General features: G+C 40.6%; 1 protein-coding gene across 1 annotated transcript in view; it reads right to left on the bottom strand.

The window, feature by feature from the left end:
• ADGRV1 (adhesion G protein-coupled receptor V1) overlaps positions 1–14830 on the bottom strand; it is a 697985-nt gene that overhangs the window by 574179 nt on the left and 108976 nt on the right. The window contains exons 23-25 of the mRNA XM_066381830.1: positions 10149–10329; positions 8390–8592; positions 204–333 (exon numbers count right to left, since the gene is read on the bottom strand). Of these exons, the coding sequence (XP_066237927.1) occupies positions 204–333; positions 8390–8592; positions 10149–10329 (514 nt within the window). The remainder of the gene's footprint in view (positions 1–203; positions 334–8389; positions 8593–10148; positions 10330–14830) is intronic.

Genomic DNA, 14830 nt, shown 5'->3' with positions numbered 1-14830 from the left:
GAAAGAAATGATCCATCAGAAATTGTACATCACATACATTAGAGCAATTAATAATGTTCACGCTATTTTCTGCAAAAACTAGTAATTCACTTATTTAAGAAAAAAACACTAACATTAATTCAAAGAATCATATTTCCTTAGTAGAATGTGCAATCATGGTGGGTAGAAACGCAAATATTTAATATATGAATCATCAATCTTACCTCCTCCCTCCAAGTTTAACAATTCAACTTTAAAAGATTTTTCCAATTCAGGGATAGAATTATCAGTGATATTAACAGAAATGTATTTATATCTTTCTCCTGGTTGAAATTCTAAGGTACCAGCAACACTCTGAAATGCAAATAAAAGATTAATCCATTAGATTACAATTATTCTATATATGAATGTGCAAAATGAGAATGTTTACTATGTCTCAAATTATTTTAAACATTGAAACAGAACAAAAGTAAAATATAAAACTGGAAATACTTAAGTAGATATGTATAGTGTTCAGTACTCTAAATATTTCCCAAATAAAATAGATAAAATTTTACTTCTTATTTGCCTATATATAAAAAATGTAGTTCAGGCAAATGTAAATAGATGACCTCCACAAATTCCTAAAGAATTAATTCAATGAGATGCAGAAAATGTGCTTAAATGAGTATATTTAGAACTACTCAAATTACATCACTTAGCAATTTAAATATGCAGTGCATAATAATAATGACATTTCCATTCTGAGATTTTTTCCAAACAATAGTTATTGGTCTATTGCACATTAATTATTCCTTGTCTACTGTATACCTAAAATTGCAATTCATAATGTAGATCTTCCATCAGAAAAGTTCATGTACTACAAGAAGAGCAAAAAGTTATTTAAATTTAAAGTGTTAAGGCCCCTTTTCCCTCCGATTATTTCTTATTTAAGCATTTCCCCTCAACTGATGAGTATAAATTTTAGTTGTTTTTCTCATGTTAGCTTGTGTGTACAAATATATATCATCTTGTTGAGCTATAAATAATCTCAAAGCTAAAATGAGCAACCCAAGTACCAATTCACTTAATCAAATATTAATTAACTTTTTTTCAATATTTATCAAACACATAGCATGTGCACCTAACCATTTTCAGTGATTCAGATTCAAAAACAGCTAAGACAAGTCTCTGGCTCCATCAAAAACATCCCAGAAGAAGTTTAACTATGTAATACAATAATTCAAATAGAGTAACAACTGCTATAAAAGACATGAAGGTAGCTTAAGAAGAGAGTAGTTAACTTTGACGAGAGTGCAGTCGTCAGTGGAGTAATTCTTCAAGTCTCAACAACAAAAATAACATTTGACTGTTTCACACTCTTACATTGGCCATTTCCTCTTTTAGAAAACATGTTCTCTCTGGTATTCCATGATATCACACTCTCCTATTTTTCCTGCCTTTCCATCTCATCCTTCTTAGTGTTCTTTGTCAATTTTAGCATCCTCCTGTGATCCCTAAAACTGTTGTTCATCAGGCTCTCTCTAAACTCTCTCTGTACACAAGGCTGTCATACTCTAGGCTTTCAATATCACTTATATACTCCCAACACTCAGATTTCTATTTTTAACCTCCGATATACAGACTTAGATATTAATATCTACATCAAATTTTTCTTATAATTTCTGCCAGTATTTTAAATTCTGCTCTTCCTTAAAACCTGAAAATTGTGGAGTAGCAAGCTGCTTATGGCAGGACCAGGGAGTCACTTTCAACACTCTTATTCTGCTTTATCCTTCGCACTAAACAATCTTCAAATTCTCCATTTCACTCTTAAGATTTCTTGTGTCCACCTAGTTCTTTTCATCTATACAGTTACCTTCCTAATCCAAGGCACTATTACCTCTTGCTTTACTCCACAAAATAGACTCTTTACTGGTCCATTTTCCATTGCTCAGCCTAATCATAATGGTTCAGCCTTTCACAGTAAATAACATTCAATTTCTTATTTTTATTTTATTTTGCTTAATTTAGCTTATGTAATTTTTATTTGCTGTAAATCTTGATGCATTATTGTGGATTATTTCATGCTTATACTAATTATAGAAATGTAAATGCATATTGATGTATAATCTCAGCAAAATGTGAAGTGTTTAAAGAACTTATTTCTGATACAAAATTATTTGTAATTACTATTTTAATTTTTCTGGATAAAATTTATAAACAGCTGGTATTTCTTAAATTTATAATAACATGTATTCAAGTGTCCCACTCAATATAATACCCTTACCTCCCAAAAACATGCCCCTATTACACCACTTTTGCCCCCTCCTGCTGACTCCCTCCACCCTTCCCTCTAGGATTTACTGTCCTGTTATCTGTATCTATGTGTTGTGTGTATATAATTTCACAAATCTCTTCACCTTCTCTAATTCCATCCCCTCATCCCCCTTCCCTCTGACAGCTGTTCCTCTGCTCCCTGTGGCCCCGCCTCTGCCTCTATTCCATTCCTCAGTTCACTGTGTTCATTAGATTCCACATATAAGTGAGATCATATGATATTTGTCTTTCTCTGCCTGGCTTATTTCACTTAGCATAATAATCTCCAGGTCCATCCATGCCATCACAAAAAGTAAGATTTGCTTCTTTCTCATGGCTGTGTAGTATTCTATTGTGTATATGTGCACAGCTTTTTAATCCACTCATCCACTGCCATCACTTGGGTTGTTTCCAGATCTTAACTATTGTAAACAAGGCTGCAATAAACATGGGGGTGCATTTCTTCTTTCAAATCAGTGTTTCAAAATTCTTAGGACATTCCTAAAAGTAGGAAAGCTGGGTCAAAAGGCAGTTCCGTTTTAATTTTTTGAGGAAACGCCATACTGTTCTCCACAGTGGCTGCACAAGTCTGCATTCCCACCAGCAGTGCAGGAGGGTTCCCTTTTCTCCACGCCCTCGCCAACACATGTGTGTAGATTTGTTAACGAGAGCCATTCTGACAGGTGTGAGGTGGTTTTAATTGGCATTTCTCTGATGATTAGTGACTTTGAACATTTTGTCATATACCTATTGGCCATCTATATTCTGTCTTTGAAGAAGTGTCTATTCAGGTCTTATGCTCAATTTTTTAATTTCTAATTTTATTTATTTATTTATTTATTTAGTATTGTTCCTAAGTGAGAAGCGGGAAAGCAGAGAGAGACTGGCAGGCCCACTAGGGGGCGATGCTCTGCCCATCTGAGGCAGTTGGTTTATGGCACCAGAGCCATTCTAGCACCTGAGGCTATGCCATGGTGCCATCCTCAGCACCTGGGCAAACTTGATCTAGTGGAGCCTTAGCTGCGGGAGGGGAAAAGAGAGAGATAGAAAGGAAAGAGAGGGGGAAGAGTGGAGAAGCAAATGGGTGCTTCTCCTGTGTGCCCTGACAGGGAACCGAACCCCAGATATCAACATGTCTGGCCGATGCTCTACCACTGAGCAAACAGGCCAGGGACTATGCCCATTTCTTAATTGGACTGTTTACCTTCCTGGTGTTGACTTTTAGAAGCTCTTAATAAATTTTAGTTAACACCTTTTCAGATGTATTGGCAAATATGTTCTTCCATTGTGTGGGTTGTCTTTTTATTTTGTTAATGGTATCTTTTTCTGTACAAAAGCTTTTTATTTTGATATAGCCCAATTTGTTTATTTTCCCTGTTATTTCACTTACCCATGAAGATATATAGGTAAAAATATTGCTACAAGAGCTATTAGAGAGCTTATTGCCTATGTTTTCTTCCAAGATTTTTTATGTTTTCACAAGTTACATTTAAGTCTTTTATCCATTTTTACTTTAGTTTTGTGAATGGTGAAAGTTGGTTGTCTAGTTTGATTTTTTTGTATGTATCTGTCCAATTTTCCCAACACCATTTATTAAAGAGACTGTCTTTACTCCATTGTATGCTCCATCCTGTCCAATGCACATGAGCTGCTGTGCCAGTGCTGATCACAGAGAGCACAGTTCCCTTCAGCTGGTTCCAGTGTCTCATCAACCCTCCCTTATGACATGGCACCAGCAAGGGTCGTTAGGGCCAGAACCAATGCTCTCCCCAACTGGCCTCCGAAGGTGCCAGCCCTGGGCCTTCCTGGAGGGAACCTGGCACAGACCAGTGGGGGACACTGCCCATGACTGGCTGTCAGTAACCTTCTTGGAGCTACAAGCAATCCACAGTGTGTGGCTGCCTTTGTTGGGCCCAGGTGCACATTCAAATACCAAACTGCACACCTAGGCTGGCTTTTACCAACTCTGGGCCTAGAGGAAGGTCTGCAAAAGGCCAAGGTTCCCTTTGCTCCACCTCCTATAGCTTCTCTCTGCTGGCTGCTTGTTGGGATCAGCCACTGAGAAAAATCCTCTGGTACAGTCTAGAGCAGGGGTCCCCAAACTGCAGCCCCCTGAGGCCATTTATCCGGCCCCGCCGCACTTCCGGAAAGGGCACCTCTTTCATTGGTGGTCAGTGAGAGAAGCATAGTTCCCATTGAAATACTGGTCAGTTTGTTGATTTAAATTTACTTGTTCTGGCCCTGGCCAGTTGGCTCAGTGGTGGAGCGTCAGCCTGGCGTGCGGGAGTCCCAGGTTCGATTCCTGGCCAGGGCACACAGGAGAAGTGCCCATCTGCTTCTCCACCCCTCCCCCTCTCCTTCCTCTCTGTCTCTCTCTTCCACTCCTGCAACCAAGGCTCCATTGGAGCAAAGTTGGCCCGGGCGCTGAGGATGGCTCTGTGGCCTCTGCCTCAGGCGCTAGAATGGCTCTGGTTGCAGCAGAGTGACGCCCCAGATGGGCAGAGCATCACCCCCTGGTGGGTGTGCCAGGTGGATCCCGGTACGGTGCATGCGGGAGTCTGTCTGACTGCCTCCCCGTTTACAACTTCAGGAAAAAAAATTTACTTGTTCTTTATTTTAAATATTATATTTGTCCCCATTTTGTTTTTTTACTTTAAAATAAGATATGTGCAGTGTGTATAGGGTTTTGTTCAGTTTTTTTTATAGTCTGGCCCTCCAACGGTCTGAGGGACAGTGAACTGGCCCCCTATGTAAAAAGTTTGGGGACCCCTGGTCTAGAGCCTGGGGCAATTCAGGGATTAGGAAGATTGGTGGGTGTGGCTTGGCCCCAGGTGTCAACCTGTTCAGACTGTTTCACAGACCTCAGTAGGGTGTGGCCTCTAAGACCCAGAGATGTGGTCTGCCCACACAGTCTGGACAGTATCTACTGAGTCTCCCGTGATGCAGGAGCACCAATCACACTCTCGGGAGTGTGTGTGAGGTAGGGTGGGGGGTGGAAGACAGAAGTTCCAGCCTCAATGCAAGAAAACTGAGTCACTAACCTGCCCCCTGCTTTCTGGCTGACTTCTCAGAATGGCAGTCTTCATAGGGTGGGACAAAAGGGATGCCCGAGGGTGGGAACGTTTCTTTCCCCCAGGCTGATGCCACATGGAGGGGACTGCTCCACCCAAGAAAGATGGCAACTGTAGTACTGGAGAATGACTCAGCACAGGGTTCCAGTGGCTGTCACTCACGGTGTCTCTCCCTCGGCCTCCAACTTCACACTCTCCTCACATAACTCTAGTCTTCTCAGCTTTTCCTCACTGGAGCCCCAGCTAGGAGGCTAGGAATGAGATTTTCTGCACCGTCTCTTTAAAACAGAGCCTGCCTCTCCTAGAGTTCCCGTCTCTTTCTCACAGAAAGAAACCTAAGTACCTTTTACCACCAAATGTTGTGGGTGCCCAAAGTTGGTATTTTAATATAATGGTTTGTAAATTAAATTGTAATCCAATTTGGTCCTGGGAAGTTGCCACTGGAACATCAGCCTATTCTGTCACCATCTTGGAATCTATTTCTTGTTTTTAAAACAAAAGCCATATAATCCGTAAAGCAGTGGTTCTCAACCTATGGGTAGCCTAAAGCCATCGGAAAATACATATTTTATTTGTATTTTCCGATGGCTTTAGGCGACCCCTGTGTTTTGGTCATTCGACCCCCGCCGGGGTTGCGAGCCACAGGTTGGGAACCGCTGCTGTAAAGTCTTGAATGATCCAGTCTCTCCTATTATATCTTTTATCACCACAACTAGCTCTCCACATTCCAGAAAGACTGGTCTTCTTATTGCCAGCCTGTGCTTTTCTTACCATTTGATTCATGCCATTTTACCAGTCTCAAATAATTCTTTGTCCTTCACCTAGCTTACTAGTTTTCTCCTCCTTAAACTTAAGAGATCAGTATAGATCTCAACTCCCCACAAAAGCCCTTCTTGACTACCCAGACTATATCAACACCAACCTGTCTCCCAGAGTACCAGCTCTGAACATTTACCACAACTATGAGTCAGTCATTAATTAGTTGTGTAATATCACTCAAGAGCCTAAGTAAACACCTGGAAAGTGAGGATCACCTGCACCCTGGTATACGAGAATTAGTTTAAGAGAGTGATACCTGATATTCAATTGTCTCCTATTCTGTACATGATCGTTCCTGGCACCTCCCCGCCCTCCCTGTAACATACACACACACATTCTCATGTACACAGCTAAGAATCTTACTTCTCTGTTAGCACAGACCAGAAATAGCTGAAGCATCATACAGAAATGGTAAAGGCAAAGGTTATCAGGTTTCCCAATACAAGCAAAGACTCAAGTGGTAACAAGTGACAAACAGGACATCTAAGTCCCTTTGAAAATCCTCAGAAATTTCTCCAAGGGTATTAGCATTCCAACAGTTATGAAGAGAAACAAAGTTTCTTTATATTTTGTTTCATTCTGTTTTAGTTATTAAAGAAAATGCTAATCCAACTGGAGATTGGGAATATTTACCTAGAAATTGAAGACCGTCAATACAAGAACTAAAGTGTTTCTTTACAAAAATGCACAGAAGACAATACTCATATTCCTGAGCATTGTCCTGAGAAATACAGCCAAGAACTTAGGAGCTTTAGCTTCATATAATTATTGGTGATAGTAATAGGTAGTGGTTATGGAGTGTTACTCTACAACATGTGCCATGTACAGTACTTGATAATTAAAACAATGCTGCCTGACCAATGGTGGTACAGTCGAGAAAGCATCAACCTGGGCAGCTGAGGTCCCAGTTTCAAAACCCCGAGGTTGCCAGCTTAGGCATGTGCTCAGCTGGCTTGAGCGAGGGGTAGCCTGCTTGAGTGTAGAATCATTGACATGACCCCACGGTTGCTGGCTTGAACCCAAATGTCACTGGCTTGAAGTCCAAGGTCGCTGGCTTGAGCAAGGGGTTACTGGCTCAGCTGAAGTCCCCACCCTCACCCCTGTCAAGGCACATATGAGAGGCAATCAGTGAATACGTAAGGTGTCAAAGCTACAAGTTGATTCTTCTCATCTCTCTCCCTTCCTGTCTCTCTCTTGCTTAAAAAAAAAAAGGACAGAGGAAGGAAGAAAGAGAGGAAGGGAGGGAGGGAGAAGAGATGAAGAAAAAGAGAAAGAAAAAGGAAGGAGGAGGGGAGGGGAGGGGAGGGGATGAAAAAGAAAGAGAGAAAAGACCACTGCCATCATCCTCAAAGTGAGTCTGCCCAGCAGACAGTGTCACCGTGTTACAGGTAAGAAATCTAGAGTTAGGAAAGATTGAGTTTCCCGAAGCCACACACTTAGAAGACCAGCTTAAACACAGTTCTGTCCAGTTCCAAATCCTAGACTTTTTTCTGTTAGTACTATACTAATTCTCACTTGAAAAAAAAATTAATTAAAATTAAAAAGACATGAACATATAATTTATAATTTGGTTTTGTTTGATGGATGCAGACAAGAGGATTTGAGAATTTAAAATATGTAAGAAATATAATTTTAAGTATATCTGATCCAAACCTATAATATTAAAATACATACATGTGAAGCTTATGACAAATATAAAGTAGAAGAGACATCAGTATGATAACTATTTAAATATCCGGCTTCAAGGGACTGAACTACTTTATGTACATAGATTTAAAAAGCCATCCGTGCTTATTTTCCTTGTTCAGTATGTCCTGGGCACAGTGTCAAGTCCCTTCCTTTTTTTTTTTTTTTTTTTTTTTTTTTTTTTTAAAATCAACATTTATTAATATACTGTAGTCATGTCATCACAAACATCAGCATAACCAGCCAAACTCTGCTTTTTTTTTTTTTTTTTTTTTTCTTTATTTATTCATTGTGAGAGGAGAGAGAGAGTGAGAGAGAGAAGGAGAGAGAGAGAAAGGGGGGAGGAGCAGGAAGCTTCAACTCCCATATGTGCTTTAGACCAGGCAAGTGCAGGGTATTGAACCGGCGACCTCAGCATTCCAGGTCGATGCTTTATCCACTGCGCCACCACAGGTCAGGCCTCAAGTCCCTTCCAACCCGCCAAGAGGTTTGTGTCTGTTTTCTAAAATCAAGTACTATAGTATGAGGTGATTTACCTGGTAGTCTTCAGGACTGAGTGCTGTCAATGACACTGTTCTAAATTCTGCCATAACCCTCCCCAGAAGTCCTTGTGCACGGACGACCAATAATCTAACTTCTCCATCTTCCTCCTGCACAGTGACGTGGGGCACGGTGCTTGCAGGCCGGGCCGGTGGGTCCGCAGGCTGGGGAGGCAGCCCGGCAGAGAACTGCAGCAAGCCTGGCAAATACAGAAAGAGGCAGGGCATGCTGCCCCAGTTATCTATAGAAGAATTTCTTATGCACATGAAACTGTTCTGCACAATTACTTTGATCACAGGGGGAAGGGGGGGCTTTCATTTAGAAAGAATTTTAGTGAAGATTTGATTAACATGGGTTTGCCACAAGATATGTTTATTTTTCAGAAAGTTAAAAATTAAAATGTTAATTTTCCTGTCTCCACCCAAAGAAAATTTTTCAAAAAAAGAAAAATAAATAAGAGAAGTATCAATACAAAGAACAATGATGGATATTTAAAGTATATATTATCAGACATTTATTCATACTTGGCTCTCTGGAATTCATTCCTGAATTTAAGATTTGCAACATGTTTTTAAAAATTTAACTATGAAAATCAGAGTTAAAGAGCTTCCCACTTTACGTACACAGATCTTTTAACAGATGCTCTTGCTTTATGCCTACAAAATAAATACTACTTTTCAATGCAGAAAACAGTCTCAGTTTGTTAAGACTAACATCTATAATAGTCCCCCAATTAAAAAATTATAACTTCTCAGCATAAGACAAATAATATAAACATATAGCAATAACTCCACGTTTTTAAGCTTAATAAATACAAATTACAATGTACTTAATTAGGTGTTAACATGACACTAGGATAATTTTTTTTATTTTATTTATTCATTTTTAGAGAGGAGAGAGAGAGGGAGAGAGAGAAACAGAGAGAGAGAAGGGGGAGGAGCTGGAAGCATCAACTCTCATATGTGCCTTGACCAGGCAAGCCCAGGGTTTCGAACCGGCGACCTCAGCATTTCCAGGTCGACACTTTATCCACTGCGCCACCACAGGTCAGGTCAGATAATTTTTTAAATAACTGTTTTGATAGCCATAAATAGACTTTCATTTATTTTAAATATTCCTATATATATATTTTAAAATATATTATTAAACTTCAGAAATTAATCTTTATGGTTTCCTTCAAAAACAAGGTTCCTCAAAACAGCAGCTTAGAAGTTCAAGAGCTTAGAAGTGAGAGGGTCTGAAGGAGTTTTACTTCAATTATTTGCTAAACAAAATAAAGCCGTTAAGAATTTCTTGACAAACCTGACCAGGCAGTGGCACAGTGGCTAGAGCGTCAGACTGGGATGCAGAGGACCCAGGTTCAAAACCCCAAATTGGCTGGCTTGAGCATGGGCTCACCAGCTAGAGCGTGGTGTCGCTGGCTTGAGCGTGGGTTCATAGACATGACCCCATGGTCACTGGCTTGAGCCCAAAGGTTGCTGGCTTGAACCCAAGGTGACTGGCTTGAGCAAGAGGTCCCTCTCTCTGCTATAGCCTGCCCCATCTCCGTCAAGGCACATATGAGAAAGCTATCAATGAACAACTAAGGAGCTACAACAAAGAATTGATGCTTCTCATCTCTCCCTTCCTGTCTGTATCTATTCCCTCTATCTCTCTCTCTCTGTTTCTGTCACACACACACACAAAAAAAGAATTTCTTGACAAGACCAAGTACACCCAAAGGAGAGGATTATTTTTGCAAAGAGCTGTATTTACCGTACGGGTGATCACTGGCTTTGATAGTGACATCTGTTGTTTCCTTTTCAGGATCTATGCTTGCACCACTGGTGGGAGTTGAACCTAATTTCCCATCTCCAGGAGTAGCAGAAACCAATGTCACACGGAAATACTCATTCAGCTCAGGGATGTCATCATCAAGAACATATATATTCAGTACCTACACATATAAAAATGCAGAGGCATTAAACAATGAGGCATGTATAAATTATTCACCATTTCCCAGAAGAAAATAAAATGGCAATTAAATTACATTTAATAGTAATTATTATTTAATATGAAGTATTTCTACATAAACTTAAACATTAAAGCACAGAAGAGAAATCTGAGAAATTAATTCTTTAAATAATAATGGGTGTTAAGCAGTAACATTTCCTGTCTAAAATTATACTATCTGTATATTAATATCATACATATAGGATAGCATGTTAATATATCACATAATCTTTGTATCAAAGACAGTGGCATTGCCAACCTCAGGGTAGAGAGTTCCTAAATGAGGACGTGTGTGTTATCCGACAGGATGTGGTAGGGCAGCAGGGAGGGGCAACTGCAGGAGTCCAGCTCCTGCCTAAGGTAGGCCTACAGACCTAGTTACCGCATTTTAGAAAACACATTCACAATAAGCCTTAGAAGTCTGGCATAAGCAATACATCCAAAAAAAATTATAAAAGGAAGTAGCAGTGTTGGGTAAATGATCTTGTAAAATTTGTATTTTTTGAATTTGCTCACCTTTAGTGTTAAAAAATGGTGCTGGGCAGCACCAGGTATGTGATCTGTGAAACTGCAAATTACCTTCCTACTTGGGAAGGGCCATTGTCTTGCTAATGTTTGCTGGAGGAAAGGTTTTTCTGTTGGGAACTATTGAAAAGAGAAGGGAGGAAGCCATGGTTTTGGAGAGTTTGTGCAGAGAGGAGAAGGTGAGCAGATGGGGAACCAGAGCTGATGGGCTTTTTGCAAGCTCTGCTGAGACTGGTGGGGCCTTTGATTCTAGGAGAAACCAGAGAAGATTCTCCTGGTGGTGGGACCGAACAATGTGTCAGTGGCTTTGTGAGCTCTGAATGAATGAGAAGAAGTGTTTTCCCCGTGTGTTTGCTCGTCGGCCGGTGCAGGACTTTAGTAAAGGAATGGCCCACCATTTTTTGGCTCCACTGTTCCGTTACTATCTGCCCAAATCCAGTGAGAACCTGCGTGTGCATGGCCACAATGGCGGCCACTACTGGCCATACAAGCAGTAACTCAGCCATGCTCCTCAAAATAGAAATCAAAATTTGGAGTGAAAAAAAATGATTTATCTTTATTTTATTAATTGAACAATCATGTTTTGACTCTTACAATGTGACAGGGTTAGAAATGGACCCAGTCCCTAAGAGGCTCAGTCTATTGTAGGAGAGAGATCTATAGAAAAACATTTAAAATGCAATGTAAACATGTCATCATAGAGTTATGTACAAAGTAAATTGTGAAAAAAACAACCAACTCTATTTGGTAAAGTTTTAACAACAGACATATTAGAAGCGAGTTCTAATGAATTAGCTGCAATTGTAAATAATAATGGGAAAAGACATTCCAAGCAAAAGAAACAACACCAGCAAGGCACAGGGGCTGCAATTAGACCACTAAGGTAGAGTAAAAGATAAGGCAGGATGGGTAATCAGGAGTCGGATCATAAAGACATTTTATATTATTTTTTTTTTAAAACTAACTTCATTCCATAATGAGTGATACAAAATTGAAGAATCTGTAAAACAGGAGACTGACAAAATAAGAACTCCATTTTAGAATAAGTACCATGGCAGAGTGTAAACAAGTGGGCCCAGCAAGAAATGAGGCTGGGGGTTGAACTAGGAGCTGACTGATGAAAAACAATGAGATTCTGAACTAGTGCTGTGACAATGGAGACGAAGGAAAACTACGAGATTTTTTTCTGGAGATAGTAGATCCAGGTCTTCATAATTCACTTAGTGTAGGGAGTGAGTGAGGATAGAAGGAATAAAGGATGACTTCCCGGTTTCTCCAGAAAGGAGGCTAGAAACAATCTAAAAATTAACTCCAAATGCTATTTCCATATTACTAATTGATGGGCCTAAAAGCATTTGAAGAACATTTTTTAATGTAATTTTTCCAGAGATTTTGATTCCCTAGGTCCGAGGTTGAATTGTGAATGTTGGCATAGGTAAGGAAGCAGATGGAATCAGACATTGAGGAGCCTGCTTGCTTCACTGGGAAGCTGCAATTCTGGACACTCCAAGGGATCGCATCCATGCACCTCTAAGGCAGCGGTTCTCAACCTGTGGGTCGCCACCCCGGTGGGGTCGCCTAAAGCCATCAGAAAATACATAATGCATATCAGGTCTTTACATTCCAAATCATAACTGTAGCAAAATTACAGTTATGAAGTAGCCACCAAAATTATTTTTTGGTTTGGGGTCACCGCAACATGAGGAACTGTATTGCGGGGTCACAGCATTAGAAAGGTTGAGAACCACTGCTCTAAGGGATTAACACTCCCTCTCTACCAGGGAGGGAGAACCAGTTTTTACACAGCCCCAGGGTACAACTGGTCAATACCCGGACTATGGGGGAAGGTGCTTCTATGTCTCCTCTTTCAAGGCAGGCAAAGTAGAAGCCAGGGTCGTGGCCATAAAGGCCTGTAGAAGAAGGATCTGACTGGTTAGGGGAGAAACCAGTACAAACTCATGCAAGAGTTAGAAACTGATTAGTTAGCTTACCAAAAAGCTAGTCCTTCCAGCCCGAAAATAGAAACACAGGCTTAATGAAGAACCACACTTGCCTGCCTTCTCTCTTCCAGCTTGGGGAAGTGAGTTGCCCTTGTTCAATCTGGGGCTCTCCAGCACAGATTCCCAAATACAGGCTTTGAGCAGTGCCTGGACTGGACTCATCTTTGATGTGGACTAAGCCATTGCACAAAATTTCTGGACTCTGGTGTTTGTACTGGGCTTAATGAAGACAAGGCTGGACTTTTTACTTGGTAGGACAAATGAAGATGAGACCCTGGGAACCTGTGCCAGGCCTTCTATTGTATTTAAACCCTGAATAGATCTTCCTGCAAAAGCCTCATTTCCTCCATGCGTGAGTCCTGTCGAATTCCTTCTCTGTGACTCCATAAAAGAGCAACATTTCCAACAGCAACAGAATCTGAATTTGGTTTTAATGTTAATTTTTAATTAAGAAAGTAACAAATAGCATGGTCAATGTGCTCACTGCCCAAATCATGTCATTGTTCTTGAACTAAAGGGAATACGCAACAACCTGAAGATTTCAGATATCTTTCCCCTAGAAAGTAAACTGACAAATGTTACTATGAAAAGTAACTCCAAAACATCAAGTATACATTAAAATAGAAGCAATAAGTATATTTCTGTGTGTGTGAGAGAGAGACAGGCAGGCTGGCAGGCAGGCAGGAAGAGAGATGAGAAGCATCAACTTATAATTGCATCACCTTAGTTGTTCACTGATTGCTTCTCATACATGCCTTGATCGGTGGCTCCAGCCATGTTAGTGACTCCCTTGCTCAAATGAGCAATCTTGGGCTCAAGCCAGCAACTTGGGCTTCAAGCCAGCAACCTTTGGGCTCAAGTCAGCAACTTGGGATCATGTCCATGATCCCACACTCAAGCCAGAGACCTCTTGCTCAAGCTGGTGAGCCTGCGCTCAAGCCAGTGAGTGATCTTAGGATTTCGAACCTAGGCCCTTGGCATCCCAGGTCGATGCTCTATCCAGTGAGGCAGGCTCTACTGGTCAGGTAAAGCAATAGATATTTTTAAAGTATTGATGAACACCAAAAAATTCTTCATTTTAGTGAAGAGTTTGAAATTGAAGACCTTATCAACATACGACTAACTTTATTTTATTTTATTTTACATGGTGAATCAGTACACAAAACTATATTTTCATTTACTATAGGTTATACATTCTGTTATTTTCTAATCTATTTTTAAAATTTGGCCATAACTTACTAAATTGATTTCATAATAATGGGCCATTTAAAAAAAACAACTTGAAAACACATTTCCAGTATACTTTCCTATATTACAAACACACACACATTTTGGAGACTCCCTTGCAACTGTTTCTTTATGTCAGCGGTTCTCAACCTGTGGGTCGCGACCCCAGAGGGGGTCGAACGACCAAAACACAGGGGTCGCCTAAAGCCATCAGTTGAGAACCGCTGCTTTATGTGATTTAAGTATACAGATATTGATCGACTTACAACCTATGCATCTTACGACCATTCGACTTTACGACCACAATCGCTAGGCCATGACTGCTCGTGTCTGGCAGCGCAAGCGTTGCCCAGCTGGGTGTACAACAAACAGTGCAGACCAGTTTTCGGCAGCACTACCATCTCCGTGTGCACCATTTCAACTGTTATCCCAGACTTGGTACAGCAATTTGTATTTTGTGTCTTGGATATTTTTCATCAAACCCCTCCCAAGATGTCTACCAAGAGGAAATCGTCTTTGTCTACGCCTCAGTCTGCCAAGAAGGAAAGAAAGGCCATCGATCTCGACAGGAAAATGAGCGCGGGCTCATCCAACTTGAGCATGGGTTTACCAGCTTTCTATTTTACACCTTGGGCTTGAGCATGGGATCATGGACATGACCCCATGGTCGCTGGTTTGAGCCCAAGGTCACTG

The sequence above is a fragment of the Saccopteryx leptura genome, chromosome 4 (assembly GCF_036850995.1).
Source record: "Saccopteryx leptura isolate mSacLep1 chromosome 4, mSacLep1_pri_phased_curated, whole genome shotgun sequence".
Lineage (NCBI taxonomy): Eukaryota > Metazoa > Chordata > Mammalia > Chiroptera > Emballonuridae > Saccopteryx > Saccopteryx leptura.
Note: the sequence above shows the minus strand (reverse complement) of the source record. Positions and strands in the feature narration are given on the sequence as shown.